The 21,792-nt window shown below is 38.4% G+C and overlaps 1 protein-coding gene across 3 annotated transcripts in view; it reads right to left on the bottom strand.

The window, feature by feature from the left end:
* Positions 1 to 21,792, bottom strand: part of PHF21B (PHD finger protein 21B) — a 161,315-nt gene that overhangs the window by 8,666 nt on the left and 130,857 nt on the right. For all 3 annotated transcript variants that reach the window (XM_013128753.3, XM_034063068.1, XM_005147993.3), the window contains 5 exons: positions 16,757 to 17,107; positions 14,870 to 14,992; positions 9,624 to 9,675; positions 3,437 to 3,513; positions 895 to 949 (listed from right to left, as the gene is read on the bottom strand). In XM_013128753.3, coding sequence (XP_012984207.1) covers positions 895 to 949; positions 3,437 to 3,513; positions 9,624 to 9,675; positions 14,870 to 14,992; positions 16,757 to 17,107 — 658 coding nt within the window. The remainder of the gene's footprint in view (positions 1 to 894; positions 950 to 3,436; positions 3,514 to 9,623; positions 9,676 to 14,869; positions 14,993 to 16,756; positions 17,108 to 21,792) is intronic.

Raw genomic sequence — 21,792 nt, 5'->3', positions numbered from 1 at the left:
ACTGAAACAATATTTCACTTTGAAAAATGCCTACCTTCCCTTACCTATAATATACCTAAGTTATAAAGGCAACACAAGGGTAAGGATAATCACACTTCTTTATTGGTGTTCTCTCTTCTGAAATGCAACTCACGCTTCCTGCTTTCTCTCTTAAAATCCTAAATGGGCCACATCTGAAGAATTACACTGTATTTAATGTTCTCCATGTTTCATTTCCACCTCCCAACTCTTTGCCTTCTCAATATGTTGCACATTTTTCCTGGAATGGGCTTCTTCACATGTTCATCATCATCCCCAAAAGGCTCATCTGCGTTGTTCATTCTCCAGGCTTTCACCCTCAAATTTTCAGCACCTGAAGTACTTATAAATAACAGACTAGAAGGCATCTTCAAGGCCATCAAATTTAGATTTATGATTCCAGTTCTTGGAGTCAGAAAAATAGCATGGGTTTCAACCATTGTTTTTAAAACCTCAGCTGTTGAGGAGGAACAGCAGTTTCTTAGAGCTGATGAAAAGAGGTGAATGAAAAGCCCAGAATAGTTAGTACTTTTTAAATCCCAATTTTTTAACATATATATTTTAAGCACTTGGGATTGGTCACCACTGCCTTCTCCAATCAGTCCTCTCATTGCATGGTGCTTACAATACGAGGGATCAGATTTTCCACTGCTTGCAGAGACTTTGGATCCGTTTCTACATACTTTTGACCTTTAGCTTTATCCTTCAATTGTTTTTGCAGGAAAACCATCTATTTTCACTGCACACTAAAAAGTGCAGGGACCTTACACAAAGTAATGCCCTATGGTGGCCTAAGAGTAATTCATATGAAATCCTACTAATAAATATTTAACATGTCATTAGAATAGTAGTATATTAGTTTACAAATATGCTTACCTCTTGTGGAAAGAAACAAGGGGTTATTCAAATAATTTGATGCAAGGCGTTTCCGCTACAAAGGAAAAGAAACAAAACACAGTGTCATTGAAAAGTACTCTGGTTGCCTTTGACAATTTCACATTGACAACCCCATGAGCTTGCCTCATACATAAACAGCTATCCAGAAGCCAGTTCTGTGACTTGCCTACAGTTTGTAGAACATACTTAGTTTGCAAGCAATGTATTAGGGCCTAAGCAAAATATTTCTCTTTTCAGAGGCTAATGTGTATGACCTCTAGGAGCTGACAGTGGTTTCAATCTGCTGAGGTCACCAAAAATTTCCCAGCTTACAAATGCAGACCACTGGAAACCTGACTGAGATGTTTTAACTCATTTAATGCAACCCATTGCCAACTTGTCAGATGGTAAAAGCTGTTGGTCAATAGCAAGCCAGGCTTCATTAACAGTCTATATAACCCCTAATTGGTTCTCTGAGCCATCCAATACTTGTACAGCAGGACTGGAAACAGTACTATTTTCCTCCATTAGATGTTGTTAGACTGTGCTTGGAGGAAAATTAGAGCGGTTTTGCTAATAAATGATTTATTCTGTGGTGAGTAAACTGTTCTCCCATACACGGGTGCCTGCCAGCCTGTAAATGAATTTTGAATAGATGTTTCTTCCTTCAAAAAAATATCCAGCCTGAAATTTAACCCTTCCCTATGAAAAAAATAAGTAAAATAAAATAAAGAAGGAAAAAAAGCAAGTGAGGCTGGGAAAAAAGCTTTGAAAGCAAAAAGCACAACGTTCAAGCAAAGACATAAGACTGTGATCACATTTTTGTAATCAAGGAAGTTAGCATCACCACTACAGATGCTGAGCTCCTGCCGTTTTGAGGGGCATTGGCAAATAAAAAGTCTAATTTATATGCAACTTCAATTTAAACAATCATGAATTAAAGATCATTCAGTAGACTAACCGTAAATTAAACTGCACCAAAATGCCTGAAAAGCCACAAAATACCTCAACTCACTGATTAGCAAATCAATCTGAGCAGCTAATTGATCAGAGAAAAAACATCTGCCTCCATTTTACTTGAGCGGCATTCCCCATGGTCAGTACTTAATGACAACTCCTAATGAGGACACAGCTGATCAGCCACAGGACTCTTTCAGAGACAGTGCTTTCTCCATGCCATCTTTCACTTCAGGATATGCTTTTGAGAATAGATTTAATGAGAAGGATGAACCTCCTCCATCACCTCTTCTATCCCTGCTCCAAGGTAATTAAATTTCTCACACCGATCAGACTAGAGCCACAAAACTCTGCTGCAAGTATTTTAACAAACTCTTTGGGACAAAAAGGTTTAAGAGAAGACACTACAGATTTGATGCTAGCAGGGCTAAGGTTCCTAATGTGTTAAGTATTGGATGTACGAACATCAGTATTTGCTCTGAGGAGGTCATTAGAGAAAAGTTGATGAGTTCTGAAGAATTCAAATGCCCAGAGCTGTTCTGGAGTATAAAACTCTCCAATACTTTCATAAAAAGAACCACCAAGCACTAAGTAGCTTAACTACAGAAGTGGGTTTCTTCTCAGCTTCATCTGTGTGCTGTCTGCCAACAAACCCAGAAATCTGAAATGCTGGCATACCAAAAATTCTGCATCACTTGTACCTAAATAAAAGCCTAAATGATTTACAGGAATAGAAAAAAAATAAAAAAAGAAGACAAAAAGAAAAATCACTTTCTTTAGGATTAAACAACTCAGAACACAGAGATAACTTGCTTAAATGGAGAGCTGGCTGAAAATCGGTTTCTTTCATGTAGGAAGTTCAAATTGTAACCCCAAACTGTGGTGAAATTTTAAAGGTGGAATTTTAATAAGCTGAATAAATGCATATATGTCAGGTCAGAAAGAAAGAAAAAAATAATTCCAGAAAACATTTGGTCTATTTATATGCTGCCTTTACACCAGGTTTGCAATTCAATATTATGTAGGATCACATTTTGCTACTACTAAAAATGTAACAGCATAACTGTAACAGACAACAGACATTATCCAGAGCATTTTATTTTTAATTATGCATTATTGTATTTATTATGCAGGCTTCCATACCCCCTGCAGAGCACACTGATTCTTAAACCAACACATCCCTTTTATGAACACCACTAATAAAAAAAAGCAAAGTTCTCCATTTATTACTTGACACATAGGAAAAGAGAAATAGTAACGCAAGTTTGAACATAATGCAGTGCTTCTGTTCTTCAATTCTGACCTAAAGGGACTGTCTGTGTGGATGAAAGAGTAACTAGGTCCTGCATTAATTTAGTCCTTTTGGCCTTTATTAAAACTAAGACAAATTCGAGTTTGAAGCAAGTGATTTTGCAGAGTGAAAACCTGTTGCTTAGCTACTGAGAGGACATCTTTTTTTTCTACATCAATATCTGTTTGCAATTAAATGTGTGGTTCTACATTCATATATACTTGTCATAAGAAGCACTTAAACCTTTTATTGACATGAAACAGAACTGTGATAAGAAAGCGAATGATAAAGTACCTCTGTTTCCAAGAGTCCACTGTAGGCTGGATTTGCTGTGCTTCTTCTCTTTCTTTCCTGACGCTTGCTCTGGATTTCTGTAACCATGGAAAGAAATGTGAATTGTGTGTTTCTCATTCATCAGGGAAAAATGTAGATCTAACTTGTTAAGCAAGATGCTCTTACTCTCAGCCCCTTGGGCTTTGTGTTCAGTTTCAGTTTCTAAAGTATAATTGGGTTGCATCAGCATTGATATTTGCTGCAGTTCATGGTTTGACATTAATAAGCTTTTCGTTGTATGATTCAGAATACAGGCTTTTTTTTTTCCCCTCCTCCAAGATGGACTTCTCCTGCCCTACAAGATTTTTATTATGATCCCTTCAGACACATATTCAGCAAGCATCAATAGAGAGCTTTCAAAATACTATCAATGTCTGCTATTAACAAAAATGAAGCATTTAAAGCAGTTAAGCCTTGTAATTCATATCAGATGAAAGCATAAAGATCCTTTTAAATTTAATTTACATTACTTTTGTTCTGTGAAGGTTAGAAAATGCAAGGTCAGATTGGTATGGTCAGATTGAGCTCTAACTAGGGCATCATGATTTATCCATCCAAAAATATACAACATCATGATCCTGAGCATGCAAAATGTTGTTACGAGCTGTACACGTATTCGCGTCACTGGAAACATCAGCACAGAAATAGGCTCATCAAATTGCAGTCCTGATCAGAAAACAGTGGAACACAAGACAACTCCCTCCCACTAACTGATAACACCTATTCAAGAGGGTACTTGGTGAGGACTGCATTCAGCAACGATTAGCCATGTGCATACTTCTGTAAACACACCCAGAAAGAGTGAATGGATTCCTCCACCACTGAAATCTGTATTTTTAATACTACTTTTATCTGAACTAGGACTTTGTTTTCATCATACAGAATTTCTTTTCCAGCTTTTGGCATCAGTTCAGAACGGTGAGTTTATTACAATCATGTATTTTAGAGCCTACTTTTTATTTTGATAGTAATGTAAGAGCAGGCATACTTTAGGAAGGAGAGACACCCAGAATCCATCCCATGACATGAAGTGTGCACAGCTGGGCTGATGCTCTATTTCAAAATGCTTACTACATGAGTATAGTAAGGCAAAGCTTAGGCTCTGCTCTGCGGTGTTAGAGGGTCCCCATGATTGTGGCACCTCCCCTCTGTCTGGCTCTAAGCAAATCTCTCAGAATGAGAGGGAACTGGCAGGAGCACTAGCACTTCAGCCCAGAGGACTAGAACACCCAACAGAAACTCAGGACACCATCTGGTTCTGAAGAAGTTTTGGTATCTTTTGTCAGTGTCTGAGCTAGAGGTCTATTTCAGAACATCCTCAGTGCCTGAAAATGACCTCCGGGTATTGAGCACTACCTCTCACTTGTAATCCAACTACAAGATACACTTCAGCTTTTAGGATGCTTAAGATACATGAGAATTGGATTCCCAGCACATAGTTCTGGTTTCCAGGAACCCCTTCTGAATGTTGATCACCTCCCCATAGAGCAAATGGAGCCGCAAACCACTTCAAACTTTGCTTATACTAAGTGGTACTAGCATTGTCAGTCATGTTTTGGACATAGCGTCCCATTGTCTCTAGAGACAAGGCCAACACTTTGCATGGATTTTGAACTGGCCTGAGATCCAAGATACTGATTTGAAACTTTTCATTCACAAAAGACTATCAGCTAAGCTGCCACTCTTGGAGCAATGGATGTATCAGAAGGAAACTTGATAGACAAGAAAAAAAGAGGAGCAACTACTTGCATATTTTCCCACTGGCACAGGAGCATGTCACCTCACATGCTCAGCAGGTGTCTTCTCCTGGGGCAACTGAAAGAGTACAGGCAGGTCTGCATTCACAGTCTGACATGGGCTAGACATATGCTGCCATGCGACTTAGGGAGCTATACAGAATCTCACTACCAAGAAACGCGTGATCCAAGGCTGCTCCAAGATGTGTGATAAACGCCATGGCTGCAACTACTGCCAGCATCTTGTTAACATCCTCAGTGCTGCACAGGCTCCAAACCAGAGGGTCTTGTATAGGTAACAGTTCTGTTCCCCTGTGAAAGTATTCCCTATGAAATGTTCATCTGGCTATGCTGAAATCTCCATTTTCAAGCTTCCAGACCCTTAGGCATCAGGAATCAGGCCTCAGCAGCAGCATAACTGATAGACATGGAGCCAGTAGCCTGTCACAGAGCCACCAGAAAACAGATGGTTGTTCTTTCTGTCAGTATCAGTTCTTTACAAGAATGGGGAATGCTCTCAAGGCCAAAAGGTGACGGAGATGTCACAACAGAGGAACCATGTGCCTTGATGCTGGCAAAGAAATAGAGCAAGTGGCCCTCTGCTGATTCTTTACTTATGTCTCAATAGCGTGAGCTAACCCATGCGATGTGGTCAGTGAATCCAGAGCTTGCAGCATCTCAGCACCCTCATTGCAGCGGGGGGGGAAAGTTAGGCTAAAAGCCCAGGCTTAGTCTTTCAGAAGTGGTCACAGGGATACAAGATCATGACTTGTCACTAGCACAGAAAAAGAAACAGAGAATTCAACACAGCAGAGCTTGTCCCAGTCCATAACTGGGCCGAACGGCTTCACAAGAAAACTGATGGATCTGTAGCTCTCTGCCTTTTGGGTCCCAGGTTCAGGATAAAATTTCTTTAGTACATGCGCTCACCAAGGCAACAGAAATATTTGATGGAATTTGAATCACATATGTGGTAGATGTGGAAGAGGCATCGCTAGGGTACACAGATAAAAGCTGGCTGGAGGGGGAAGTAATAGCAGTGGGAATAGATGGAAATAAAGAGAGAGCGAGAGTAATGAACTGAAACAGCTCTAGATGTGCTCCACCCTATGCAGCCATCAGGGAGGGTGAGCACAATGCCAGCACTTTATTTATGGAAACCGTGAACAAATATATCCATGCTTGTGATATGAGATGTACATTTAAGAGTGTATCTGTTGATAATCGCACCAAGATAGAACAAAAGCATACATGGTATACAGTCTTTTGTTAGGTGTTACTTTTGCTACATAGTGTTCATTTCAAAACATGATTTAATAAAGTAAAATAGTTTTTTAACCATTTAAAACATTCCAGTAACATAAATGGAAATCTTTCTGGGGGTTTGTTTTGCTATGGTAAATCAAGATGTGCATTTTTAGAATGACCTGAACTAAAGTTTTGCTTTCTATCTACTTGGGTTTGGTTTTTGTTTTTTTTGGGTTTTTTTACACAACGGTAAGGCTAAAAGGTGTTTCAATAGCCTAGGGAAAGTTATTTAACATGTTACAACCATGCACTGCATAGCAAGATTGGGTTACCTTATTCCTTAGTTTATTAATTTAAAAAATGCAACCCAGAAAGAAAACTCAAACCCTTCTAAAGTGTAATACATTTGGCAGAGATGAATAAATCCGAAACAGCTTTTTTGTTGGCCGTAAAGCTTCAATGAGCTGCTGCCTTCATCAGTAAATATCCTGTATGGTCATTCTATGAGGCCCGTAATGATGATTTATCTTCAGGGAAAGCTGTACGTTGCAGAATGTCAGTCAGTGGAAGCAGCTGCATTCATTTACTGACAAAGGCCTCAGAACATGCCTCACACTCAGGCTCTTCAGAACACAACTCTTTTGCCAGTAAGGGAAACCTCTGGACATTAGGTGGAAAAGCTGCTAGGTTGACAGAGAAATCCATCTAGAAGTGGATCATAGCCCTTCACCACAAAACTAATGAATAAAATGAAGAAAAGTAGTAAGACTGTGAATTAATGATACTAAGTGAATAAGCTTTTAATGACTCATTCTCAATACAGTTTAATTCCAAAACTGAGAAATACATTAGAAGTACTAAAATAAACTGAACTGTGTAATGACCACTGCTTTCTGATAAATAGCAATGGCTGATAACTGTAAATATGACATAACACTAAAATAATAACCCTTAGCATGTGAAAGCTATAAGGGCATTTTTGACAGTTGTAATCACCAATACTCATGAAGAAATACCCTTTCCACAGTAAATAGCTCTTGGTGGGAGCCATTTATTTAATGCTGGAAGCAATATAAAAAGTGAATTTGCCTGAAAGAATTGATTCTGCAGGATTACTATTGTAGCAGTTAGGTTCAAAATGTGTGTCTATGCACTTCCTGTAGAACAAACAGAGCAGAGCGGGTCTTGGTGTTCTGAACATAAGTGTTAAATCCACACAAACAATTTATTAGTTGCAATAAAATCAAAGGGCAATATTCAAAATTGAGTTCTCTCTGTTGTAAGCATAACTTGCACTTCAGCATAGTTTCAAATGTTGTCCTATTTTCCTTAGACAAAGAAAACAAGAGCCAGACATCATTTGCACTTTCTGCATTACAAATCTTCCCGCAGAATTGCTGTAGCTTTTTAATTTCCATTTCAATCCATTACCATTAAGGGATTAAAAAGGCAGACGGCTTAAAAGTTTCTCTAAACTGCTTTCAAATTCTCAGCCACTGGAACACTGAATGAATTTCCAAAATGCAGAGTTAAAGAGAAAAGAAACTGAAAAAGGGCAACAAGTCCCACAGAAAACTTGCTGCATATACTGAAGAGACCTTACAATTAAGACACTATTTTCTGCCTAATTTACAACGTATATTAATGTTTTAATTAATTAATTAATTAATTAACATAATTAATCCCTCTTAAAACCAAGGAGCAGAAGCACAGGGAGTCTCACTAAAAGGAAATCAAGCTGTAAAATGGTAGACACTCCCTTAGCCAGCAACGTTATCTAAGCACATGCCTAACTCTAAAGCAAATAAAATTGAAATTTAGTGCACTGGAAATTCCTCAGTACTTAGACTGGATATTAGGAAAAAATTCTTCACCAAGAAGGGGCTCAGGCATTGGAACAGACTGCTCAGGGCAGTGGTGGGATCACTGTCCCTGGAAGTGTTCAAAAGACACGAAGATGAGGCCCTTAGTGGATGGTTTAGTGGTGCACTTGTCAGTGCTGGGAAAATGGTTGGATTCAATGATCTTAAAGCTCTTTTCCAACCAAGCTGGTCCTATGATTCTATGATTTTCCTGTCCATGGCATGGATAGTAAATGTCGATAATGACAAGTTTATGTGATCAAGAATCATTGTCAGCTGACATATATATGAGTGTCTTCTCCATATACCAGTGGAACCACATCAACTTGCATCAGCTGAGCATATGACATATACATCAGGCTGTAGACTTTTTCATAAGAAAAAGCTAACTATGAGAACTAACCCACTCTGCCAAGAAACCCCCAACTCAACTCACACTACATGCCAAATTTGCTGAACAAACTCTTTTTATCCTTGTCATCTATGCTTTCAGAAAGACAAAGCTGAGACAAAGAAAGGTACAGATCTGCTAACTCTTGCAAGGTGTTTTTGGAAGGCTGGAAAAGTAAATTGAATCCTATTCAATACTGCATTTAGTTTATGTGCAATACTTGTTTGATCTCATATTCAGAAGTTTAGGAAGGCATGCTTAGCAACTCACACAAAAGCAGGATGAAACTAGAAGTTTGTTGATTTCTTGGCTAAATTGGGACAAGAAGAGGAAAGAAAACCTTTGTGAGACGCAGTTTTCTAATTTGCTCAAAATCTTATAATACAAATGCCAGATTTTCACTATTTTACACATTATTCTGTGGAACTCTGAAGATGATAGGTGATTAACTTACTTAAAAAATGAAAGGCCATCCCACATGGGAAAAGAGGAGAGAAAATGCTTACTACAGAAGATAAGGATAAACATCCTTGAACCTCACTGATTCTTCAACCAGATCAGCGCTGGTCAGAGCCTTTGCAGGCTTTTTGCTTCGCTATGTCCTCCAGTTGTTAACATCCTCTAAAGGACCATGATGACTGAGTAAGCCCAAATGCCTCCTTATTCTGAACCTGTGGTGCTGGCTGCAGAACCAGTTCTCATGCCACTTGAGCTGTGCAATGGGATGGGAAGCAGAGCAAGTAAGATCACCCATTATTTTGAGGCTGTGAAGCCAATTGTGCATTGATATTTCACCTGATCTTTCACTGCCCTTCAGAGGACAGAATCACCAGTTCCTCTTGGCTGCAGAACAACCAACAGAAAAGATTTCACTCAAAAATGGAACTGTAAAACAACATAAGCCATCTTACCTTCCAAATGTTCTGTTGTAACCAGTCCTAATGCTACCATGAAGGCAATTTTCTAAAGAAAAAATAAACAGGGGTTAGATTTTCTACTACAACAATAAGTAAGTAAATGAATAAATCTAGGATAAACCCAGTAAAGGCCTTTTAGAAATGTATCTTACTTAAATGCATTGTAATATAAAGAACTTTAATTGAAGATTTGCTTCAAATATGCCTGGCCAGTTACAGCCTACTTGTATGGCTATATGAACTTTAGCAGTTCAGACACATATGAAGAGAATGCTGTATGACTACTGATTTTATACAGTGCATGATCAAAATTCAGTCAATTCAATCAGTTCAATTTCATGTAGCTACCTGCTTTGTTACTCCCCTCTTTGGAGAAGTAATTGTGTATTATTATTGCTATCTGCAAATGGCACTGCTTTTATTGGATGTGAGCAAGCTGTATGAAGTAAAACAAGATATGATACACTTCCACTGAACTTTACAGCACTGAACAAAACATCTGAAGCGTATTGAAAGTCCCTTCCCCCAAGAAACACATTCAGAAATTTCTCTTCCCAATTTACAGAAAGACTATCATATGCATGAATCATGAAGAGGTACACTGATACACTGATACAATATTTTCCCTCAAAGGGAAGTGAACAAACATCTCCTGCTGCACTCATTCTGCAGTGAGGAATCTGATCTAAAATATTACTCAGAACTCTTGTACACTATATATATGCAAATCACATCTTCATACTAACAAATCTTCAGGACATACCAATGCAGTAATAGGAGAAGTACTAGAGCAGATCTTAAATTTTCTGTCAGTGATTTTTCACTGGGAAATTTTTCTTTTCAGAAAAAGTTTTGCTGAAGCTTTTATTCCATCTTTTTGATGGAAAACTGAAATTCTGCTGTGTTGTTTCAAGCACAGACTGAACTGAGCTCAGTTCCAAGTAGCACCTGTGGTACTCTGGGGCCTTGGGGATCTCTTCCTCTTCCGCTGTGCTGAAGAATGTACTGGATCATGTTACCCAAGTGGCATTTTCATGAGGTGCAATTTCACACAAGAGACAATTTGACTATAAACCCCAAGCTATTAGAAAATCCAAGCAAGCAAAGCCCACAGTCCAACTCCGACAAAGCAATTTAAAAAGATGCAATTATCATACTCACCACAAATAAAATCTGTAGATTTAGGTCAAACTAAAATACAGTGCTTAAGCAGCAGAAGGTCAAAACATTTGGTTTCATCCAAAGAAGTGTCAGGAAAAGATGTTTCGACACTTCCAAGTCAAAATTAGTTTGAACCTTCTTGTTTTGTGAAAAGTCTAATGATTCAACTTTAAATTTCATTTCACAATTAAATGAACTAGTAAGTCACTAGAACTATATAATTTCCTTTGCAGTTCCAACTTTCATGCAGTTGAATTGTGAAAGCAAGCACACCCTGATTTGACAGGTTAAAAGATCTAGCTATGGGGTGGTTTCTTCAAAGTTTGAGGGTCACGACTGGTCATTTACACCCCTCTTCTATCTGTGAAAGTATTTTTGTCAAACAGGTGAACTAACAACCTAGTAAGAAAGGAATATTTTCTTTCCACAATTTTCTGGCATGTAACTCTCCGTGTAGCTTAAAAAAATGGTGATGTAGAATCTCATCACTGGCAATTTAGCTATATTCACGCTATATTTCTGCCTTCCATAGCAGTGGTAATAGCAAGCACATGTGTTCATTTGCATGTCAGACCTTGATTTCAATAATGTTCACTCCTTCCATGTCTAAACCACCAGACAGACACAGTGGGGGCTCCACACCTGAAGGGAACGATGAATATTTGATCCGATATCCACTGTGCAGTTCTGAGAAGAAAATTAGCCAACTGAGTAGAATTACAAGCTTCACCTCACTCCCACCAAAAAGTAAGTTTGTGGCAGGATGCATCTCAGCACTCTGAGGAAAAGTAATAACATTTAGATATAGAATCAGAAAGTTGGAACGGTTAATGTGCAATTGTATTTTTCCAATGGAGCGCAGAACGCCTGTATTACCCGAAGATTAAACTGTAGGGGGAACATACATTTTCTGACATCTAAACTAAAATTATTTGAGTACTGGAATATTTGCTAAACAATTTCCTCTCTTCATGATAAAATCATTTGAATGCATATCTAATTAAACGTAATGACAGCATACTTGCTTAACATATGAAGAGCCTTCATAAATGGACATGATAATTATCTCACTATTAAGCACAGGAAGGGTTAGCTTTTATAGAGATTTGAAAGATGGTTCCTTTTAAAAAAATCCCAGTAGAAGCTGTATTCTTTTTAACAAGCTTATTATATTAACAGTATATTTGGTTTTATGGGCTTTGCTATTTCACACTCACGTAGCTTGCTATATTCAACTCAAAGTACTACTTCCACTGCAACGCTTTTCTTTCAAATATCACAGAGTTGCAATTGTTTCTATTTCTCCTCTGCACAGGAATCTACAAAATGGAGGCTTCAGTTTCTTCATATTTTCAGTCCAGGCCAAACACTAGTATTTAGTTCATAATTGCTGTGTGTCTCTCTAGTCTTTCTTACATGGGATTAAAAACACTGTTAGCTAAATAACCAGCTTTTATAGCAATGTTTTTTCTTTTAAATAACACCTGCTAGGATGTCCTGGAAAGTGTTGTCAGAAAAAGAAAAATTTACTAATATAAAAATTCTTAAAAGTAAAACACTTGGGGAAAAAAAATCTGTTTGTTTCTGTGCTGTACTCGGGTTCTTTTAAGAAAAAACACCCAAACTCATTAAAAATATCCAAACCCCCAGGCACTTGCTCCCCAGATTAGCTCCCCTGAGTTAATTCCTTCATTCCTTTGCAGAAGTCACTCTGGTGGGAGAAGACCCATCATGAAGTAGGCAATTGTTGATCCCCATCCCCAGCAGAGCCCAGCAAGTGACTCACTCCTCCAGACCCTCCTCAACCCTGGGGGACCTGAACTCTCCAAGCTCATATCCCAGGACAGGGCTCTGACCACTGGACCTGGGACACCCTGGGCAGCAGAGACCCTCTATCCTGCTTTTGGGAAAGCCACTGCACAGCCACACGTCCAGGTATCCTGGCTGTTAGACAGCGAACATGAGGAGGTTTGGTTTAGTCTAATGATGACGTATTTGGGAAAGGAGATTATCTCTGTCTTGTGCAAAAGGCATACCTATTGCAGGAGTTGTGTCCAGGATCAACTTCATGTCTTCCCAACAGAATGACCAAACCAGGAACAAAAATACAGTACTTGTCCTCAGTCTTTTCTGTTCATTTAGGTACACTCAGTAACTACATATGGCATTTCTGGCTACCACTAAGTCTGGTTATTTCTGGTTTATTTGTTTTAAGTTTTCAATTTAATCTGTTAAATCCCAGTCTGCTATGACTAATATTTATGTAGAGCCATACTGGAGTTCCTGCCTCAGTTTTGTTCTTTGAAGATAAACAAAAATGTGGAGAGAATTGCTTAGAGTGCTTATTTTCTTTTAAAAAATACCATGGTATCTTTGTTACTCTTTGCCTTAAATTTACTAATCTGTTTAAAAGCCATGAGTGCTTTTAGAAATGCACAGTATGTCTTTTCAGGAAGCAAAACAAAGATTTTTATAAAACCATTTCATTTTGTAATTACATGTTCTATTTATGTCATTACATGTGTTTACACTAATTATGCTGTTAGTTCTAATTACACTAACTGCATAAATACATGATAATCAACTAAAGTTTACTTTCAAAGAACAAAAGAAATTAACTCTACACCTACTTAAGGCTGTGAAACAAATCTATGGAAAAAAAAGAACCACCATACTTATGGACATAGCATTCAGCATTCTACCCAGAAAACTGTGCTTGCCAAGACCTCCAGTATACATGACAGGAACAATATTCTTGGTTACCAAAAAGGTAATCAGGATATTCTAGTCGGCAATTTCATGAAAAGCTCATTAACTTTATGAATGCTACACCAAAAAGTGTGCCCAGCCCCAGGGCCTCTCCCTGCACCTCTAAGGAAGACTTTTGCTCAATATTCTTTCAGTGTTCTTTATGGTAATCAGTTACAGGCAAAGAAAAAATTATGTTTTCTTCTAGCATTCTGTTTTTAAGTGGGATCTACTTGCCCTTTCTGCCTAGAAGGTGCTACACAATAAATAACCTTTTGGAAATACCTCCCTAAACAAAACAGGACTCTACAATCCCATCATTTGGTGGCAATGTTGATTCATACGAGGGTCAGATTTAGGGGATCTCCTAAGTGCAATTCTGCAGAGCTTCTTCATCAGGTTGTGATATTCTAGGCTAAAAGCCACTATTATCCTTACAGTTTTAACTATACCAACCTCTTAAAATGGTAAAACAAATGACCACCCACATGCCTCAAGTAACATTATAAATTTATATTGTAATAATCCTCTTAAAACTACAGCTCCAAGGATGCCTTTGTGCTGTACATTTATTAAACTAGTAAGGTTAAGGTTTCACATAGCTGAGCACTTCCACAACAGAAGTAGATTCGGTTTGTATAACTTCCCAAATTGTTGCAAAAGTACATACAATCTAACGTGAATACATCTAGTAAAAAAAGAAAATGCCTGTTAAAGAGAGACCCTGCTTCTACAAGGACTTCTGATTTATATTTTTAGCTTACATCACAAAGACAATCCATGAAAGAGATTCAATCTTATAAGCTGCTTTCTGCTCTCTAACTCAGTTTGAAGGTCTTTAATGTATTTCAGGCTAGAAAGAATCCCCGTACATGCAGGACGTCATAAACAGTAAATGCAAGAAACTGTATTGTTAAATGCAATATAAAAATTGCAGTGTTCATTACAAAGAAGATGTAAAAGCTCAGCTTATGAATAAATTCTTAAGTCAACCTCATACACAACCTGTAAACCCAATGATATATATTTGATAACATAAAGTACCTGAAGTTTGTATATACCTTTCAAAGGAAACTCAGCAATACCCACACAAAGCAACCAGATTACTATGAGACCTAGAAAACTTGAAGTTTTGACGCAAACCGAATTTGTCAGAGCATGTCACTGGAAGGAAAATCACTTCGACTGCAGTGATTGGGTAGAGAGATGAATGGCTGGCAGAATCACAAACACAAATGCAGTAATGTGATATGCACACAGAAGAATGTTCAGACTTGGCTGACACAACTTAACTGCACTGTGGCTCACTTATTTAAAAAGAAATAATTCACCTCTGGATTTTCCTCCTTTTTCTTTTTGGTAGCAGAGGGTCCCTGAGCTGACTCTTCGGGAGGTTTCTTTGTCTCCACTTTACTTTCTGTCTGAGTTTGGACTTGAGGCTGAATAATGATAACCTAAAAGACAATGTAGAAATGAGAGAACTCATTATATGAATCTGGATTTTTCTGCCTGGCAACATTGATTCTTCTTTGAAGGCTACTTGATATCCCTGCAGACAACAAATGCAAGTCACACGCCAAATATATATATAAAAACCTGGATTCCTAGGTTATGCTTCTAAAACCATACTTAAGTTTTTAAAAATTAATTTTTATTGGTGCTTTATAAACCTGCTGCAGCCTAAGGGAAACACTTGATCAGTGCCTCTGAAAATTAGGACACTTTCTATTTAGAGGCCTTCTGAAGCTGACTCAGCCTAGCTTCAGCATATGTGTTGTCGGTGATTTTAAGGTCTTTCCTTTGATTTCATTTTGCATATAGGTAGAAGAGATGGGATTATTACATATTCAAAACCACAGTCTGATTTCAGTCATACTAGTGTTTTTCAGAATAAACACATGAGGAAGGGAAAGAAGATACTCCTCAGTACTACTCATGTAACTGAGAACAGAGTTCAGTCCTCAGCATTTATGTGTTATGAGCAGTGGATATTCAGTTTTGCATAAACAAAACAAACTATATGTGATTTAAATTAAAACCAATTCTGGTTCAGAAGCTATTGGAATTACAACACAGATCTCTTATACATGCATGTATGTTAGTATATCCAGCTGCTCATATCTGAACTACCACATGAAGATTTACATGATGCTTATAACTCAGAAGCTATTAAGCTGAAAGGAATGAAGGGCAATTTCTGACCACAGAACTACGCATGTGACTTTATAACCATAATCAAAGCTTCATGAAGGACTATGGAAGCTCTTCCCAAGCTCACCTTCCTGATGAAGGTTACTGGATGTGAACACTGGGCCTTTTCCATCTATTTCACTGTTAGCTTTCAATCAATGCATTTAATTGTTAGATACTTTATCTCAATTCAGTCACTCTAGAAGATTCAAGAGCATAAAAACGGATGGTTTTGTTAAGCAGCATCCAGTTTAAGTTAGAGAAAAATAAATTATGTTAGAGAAGTGGAGAAGAGATGTCTGCTTTTACTTACCTCAAAAGCCATTATATACTCTTTTTTAGTACTGTACAAGAACCTGCGCTGCCAACAAGACCCAAACTAGTAGGAATCTAGTAGCAAATTATAGTGAGTGTCTGCTGGGTATGTTGTTAGCTTTTATTGAATCTGCTTCTGGTATAATAGTCGTGAAGTTCTTGTATTTCAAAGCTGAAAAGCAGTACAAAGAAGAAACAAGTAATTCGGAACTTGGTTTCTTTTCTTACTGATTAATCTGCTGTTCAGTTTTGAAATCCTGAGCTCTCATTTCATTTAGTCTTCCCTGGAAGTGTAGAAGGGAATGCCTGATTATTTGATATACTCCCCTGGGGTCAGTCAATATAACTAGTATCACTGTATAATTGAAGAGGGAGTCCATAGGAAATTTGAGCCTGCACAGAATTCAGGGATATTATTAGTGAGGATTGGTTTAAGGAAACGGAAGATCATATGGTCCTATTAATGTCAGGCTACATAATGATGCATTTTGTTCCCACTAAAAAATATGCTTGTACACAGATAGATGTCTATCAGCATCCATGTGTCTCCCTAACAATTTTTCTATTGATTCCTCATTATTTTCTTCAAACAAAAAACCACTGACACCACCCTGCACAGGGCTGTGCACTCCAAAGGGAATATTCTTCTTACATCTGCAATGTGATTGCTGTGCCTGATAACCAAAAATAGTGCCATGAAAAGCAGAACTTACCTTGCTGTCGGCACTAATGAGGAGTGGTTGCACTTTAATGCTATCGTTGACCACAGAGACAGTCGCGCTGGTGCTGATAGGAGTTGCATTGTTGGGGGAGGTGGAAATGATGGCGTACGCCACACCTGCACTGCTCAGAGGTGATGAAATAGCTGTAGGCTCGGTGACACTTTGTGACTGGCTGTTAGGCGTCTGTACATGGCTGACAGTGTTATTGGCAGTTGGGAGGGCAGGGCTGGGGTTTTTGATGCTGACTACAGTTGCCTTCTGGAAGGTAGGAGGCTGCTTGGAAGGTTGGTCTCTGCACGGGGAGATAGGGAGGCTGTCTGGAATCAGGGTCTTTGGCCTAACCTACAAACAGAGAGTTAGAAGTTATCAAGCACAGCCTCACACCATAATGAACAAACACTGCACACATGCACTCTCACAGCAGAACCCCTAGTTGCATTAACCATGGAAGAGGAGCATCTAGAAAAACATAACGTAGCAGCTCGAAGTAGCCAGCCACTTATTTACTTGTAGATATATTCCCAGCACTCCTCAGCTGGGTCATTTTAGAGTCCTTAACTCATTGCAGTGCTGAACGAGAATGGAGGAAAAAGTCAATTCCTCATTTTTATTAGCACACATCCATACAAATGCTACTCAAGTCATATCCAGTTCTCAGTAGGGATGTTTAAGCCAAAACCTTTGCAAAGAATAGAAACTCCAGACACAATAATTTCCTGTTCTGAAGGGCACAACACTCTTACTATGAATTAAGGAGTGGGAACTGAATCATTAAGAGAGCTGTGGGAAAGCACTTTCAGGAACAGTAAGCATATGCACTTATACTGGTGTATTAGTGAATGAAGATCTTGACGTTTTTAAGATGTACCATGTCTAACAGAGAAGACATCAATCACGCAACCACTCATCTCACCAAAAGAAACCCACAACCATCAAACTTCATATTTTGTTGCTGCAAGTAAGGATCTCATTTGCAGCTGTGGGTGGATGAAGAAGGAACTTCCATGCATGGAGGGGATGTTTGCCAAGATTTGCGAAGGCTGCAGCTTTTTACCCAGAGCCATGAATGATAGCTGTGAACAACTGTCTCCAGCTAACGTGATGTGTTTCCAGTGGGGTAATTAACGTCACTCTGGTGACATGGCTCTGCTTTAACATGTTAAGTACAGTTCTAGTACTGAAAATAAATAATTTAAACTGCTTCGCATGAAGTTAACTTCACTCCCAGCTTGTTCGTTACCATGGCCAGATAAAACAGTCGGTTCCCTCTGTGCTTATTTAGTCCTGTCACTTCTCGCACCTTCCATACTGTGAAACAAAATGACAAGTTGTAACAGACAGACATGGGAAACAGCTGCCTGTGTCACTGCACTGTAGTCTACAGGAGCCCTTCCAATGACGCCGACTTCAATCTGCAGCCTAAGTAAGTGATTTAATGAAAACAGGGGGATTTACTAGTGTGCAGAAAATCATTTTTCAAGGCTGGCCGTCATCCTCTATCATGTCAAGGAGATACGTACCTGTTTGTCCCCACAGCAAATATTAAGGGCAGCAACACACGTATTGCAAGCTCTTTGTGTTTTCATAACTCAGTCTGCACCTGCCAATAGAATCCTAAAAGCTACAAGCAGAACAAATGTGCAAATTGGAGCCACAGTCCTGCTCAGGAGTGTCTAAATTGTCAGTAACCAAGGTAGATGGAAAGTGAAAGAGGAAACAGAGCTGAAGAAGAGGAAAGAGAAGGATTTGGCCAAAGTCCTGAAGCAGAATTATAGTAAAGCCAGAAAGCTGCTGTGTTCAGCTCACAACTTTGAGGTAACACTGGGAGGCCTCATAGACCCACTGTGAAATGATGGTAAACTATGCTAAACTAGGTGTAACCATATTCAAGATAGAGTGACAGTAACTGAGGATGTTTTCCTTTTTCCCTCTATCCAATCACTTTATGCAATGATTATTTCATTTATTTAGTTGAGATACCAAACACCCTGGTCGAGTTGTTTAAGAGGAATTTATAATTAGCTTCATATCTGTAATTAGTTAATGGTCTTATTTTCTAAAGTAGTGTACAGAGGATTGGTTTAAACCCATCTTGGCCCAGGCATTCTGCAAAACTAAGGCTTCTGACACAAAAAACAGTTCAGTGTAATAGGAGATGTGATATTTAAAGCACCTCGTTCATGTCTATATTGGAGTCAGTTATACAAGAAAATCTTGTAATATCTACTTTTATATTTTCATAAAATATCCTTTCTCTACTATATCTTATATAAGTCTCTCATATGTAGCCTTTAACAAATTGCTCATGCTCATGTGCTCAGAGACACGTTCACAGAAATAGTATCATTATTCAGAAAAATAAGCCTTGAGATGGTTGGCAAAATACAGTTAAAATGTATTACCATGGCTAAAAAAATCCAAACTTAGTTTTTAGCTGTTTTGCTAACTTCTAAGTTTTACCACCTCTCCTTAAAACAAAATAATTTTCTTGTAAATTAATATAATATGCTACCAACAGAAATACTGTAAACACACAGATAAGCACATATATTCAGGGGAAGAGGGAGAGAGAATAAGAAATTGTTCAGATCAAAGATTCAATAGAACAGTCACTGAGATCTTTAGAAAGAATCGAGTCAGACAAAAAAAATCAGCTCAGAAGTTTTTCTAGCCAAAACTGTCAATGTAGTCTACCAGGATCTACTGTATCTGTCAATCTTAATTGTGCTTTTATATTTAATGAAAAGCCTAATTAAAACTAAATGCCTATATGCATATTCCAGCTATATAATTATCTTTTCTACACTATTACATATATGTATAATACGTATATTGACTGTCAGATGCAATACCTCAGTGAATCCTATACACACCCTTAATACACATTCTGCAAGCTGTGGATGAATGCATATTACTTTGCTATAAAATAAGCTCTTCCTGCACAGGCAATTAAACAGACTTAATTTTCCAAAGTAACACACTCTATATAAAAGTGCTGCATACTGAAATAGCTGACACGATTTACCATTCCGGTACAACACAAGAACATATGCCGGGCGTTTTCTGCCACCGTGTGATACAAAGGAGGTACAGCGGCCTTCACAGTCTAAAGCCTCTGCAAATTCCCTGGCAAATTCAGCTAACATCGCGAGAGAGTATTTATTTGTAATTATAAAATAATTAAAAGGATTGAATACACAAAAACTTTCAGGTGCTCTTGAGTTAAAGCTGAAATAAACTACAGGTAAAATTATGTTTAATTCCAGAGTCCACAGACATGAACCCAAAACAGAAAGCAAGCATAGAAGCTCCCTGTGCTCTAACAGCTATGAACCTTCTCCCTTTGAATATAGACACTAAGTGTAAGCACTTAATAATCAACCAAGTGAAAGACCTTTAGCAGACTTTCACATTAAAAAACAAACTGTGAGATCTGTGAGAATAAATGGTGTCAGCTAGGAAGAAAAAAATAAGTGAAGGAAAGAACTAGCTCAAATTCCTTTTCCTCACAGCAAAACTGTGGCTTAAATTTGGGAGATGAAAGGATGAAAGATAGTGGCACTACCAGAAATTTGGAAATAGAGAGTCACCAATGAAGAACTGGAGAAAAACTAGGCCAGGGCACAGACTGCATTGCACATGCAAGGTATCAAAAAGACATTTTCTACTAAAAGTAGCAAAGTGGGATGACACCGGTCCCCGTTACAAGAGACACAGAAATAAAAGGTGCAAAAGTTTAGTAAAAGAGAAGAAAAGAGAAAGAATAACAGCCTGTATGTTACCAAGTGAAAACTGCAACTGCTGGCGAGTGCTACAAATAACAATTCTCCTGTAGCTCAGCCCTCCTCTCCCCAAATATCTTTCATTTAACTTCTGACAGCTGTCAAAACAGAATGTGATACTACCAGGGTTCTAAATGCAGGAGAAGAGAGAGCTTCTTCTTGAATGTAATGATTTCACAAAACCATGTTGTTCTTGGGTTTCCTCAATACCCACAGTAACAAACATTTGATTTTAGGTGGCAATATTCAGACGCCCCTAGTACTTCCCGAATAGTGTGCTGCAGGTGAGCACACTGTTCAAGAAGATATTCCCAAACCTGAGAATTCACTAGGTGGGGGGTGTCTGCTTTTCAGACAGGAAAATAACAGGGAGCCCAATCCTGTAAGATGTGCAGAGTGCCCTTTTGTTCAGCAGCATCTGATATGTATTTCAAAGAGTTTCAGAACAGGAGGGAATCAGCTCCTGTGACTAATACAACTTCTTGTATATCCCATATCAGTGAGCTCCATACAGATGTCCTTATATGGCTTTCATTACACCAAAACATCATTCCAGCTCCCAAGAGTACAAATTGTTGAATACCACAGTGGTGAACGAACTGATGAGTGGCTGAAGTGGGAGAGCCTGATGTATGCTCCCACTGACAAAGGTAACTGTGTTCATGAGCAACCTATTTCCTGAGCTACACCCCATCAGATAAGCCACTCCCATGTTGTATTAAAGAAAAAGAAGGTAAAAAAGAAAACCTCTTACAAAATAAGCCCTCAAGACCCAACCCAAACAAGTATGGGGGGAAAGGAAGACAAGGAAAGCAAAGCACACAATTCTTCCCATCTCTGCGGGCAATATTACTTAGTCCTAAAGGACAGGATTTAATTAGAACAGTTATCTGTGTGCAGATCTGCTGGTGCTATGAGAATTATTAAGGGCAATTCTAGTAAATGTGTTCTTACAGCCTAGCAAAGAAGGGAAGTTAACAAGTGCACTTCAGTCACAAAACCAGAAGAGTTCACCATGATCCTCCAGCTCACACACTGGCCATAGAATTTCTCCCACAAACTGAAGACAGATTTTGAACCAAAATACTAATGACTTCTTAATGATGAATTTATCACGAGCCCAAATAAACTGTTATAATACTTTCTTATGCCCATGACTGGTGTTTCATTGCGAGGTTGAATTTGCCTAACTTCAGCTTCCAGTCCCTGGATCTTGTTACAGCTTTGTCAGCAACACTGAAGAGC

This window comes from Melopsittacus undulatus, chromosome 5 (assembly GCF_012275295.1).
Source record: "Melopsittacus undulatus isolate bMelUnd1 chromosome 5, bMelUnd1.mat.Z, whole genome shotgun sequence".
NCBI lineage: Eukaryota > Metazoa > Chordata > Aves > Psittaciformes > Psittaculidae > Melopsittacus > Melopsittacus undulatus.
Note: the sequence above shows the minus strand (reverse complement) of the source record. Positions and strands in the feature narration are given on the sequence as shown.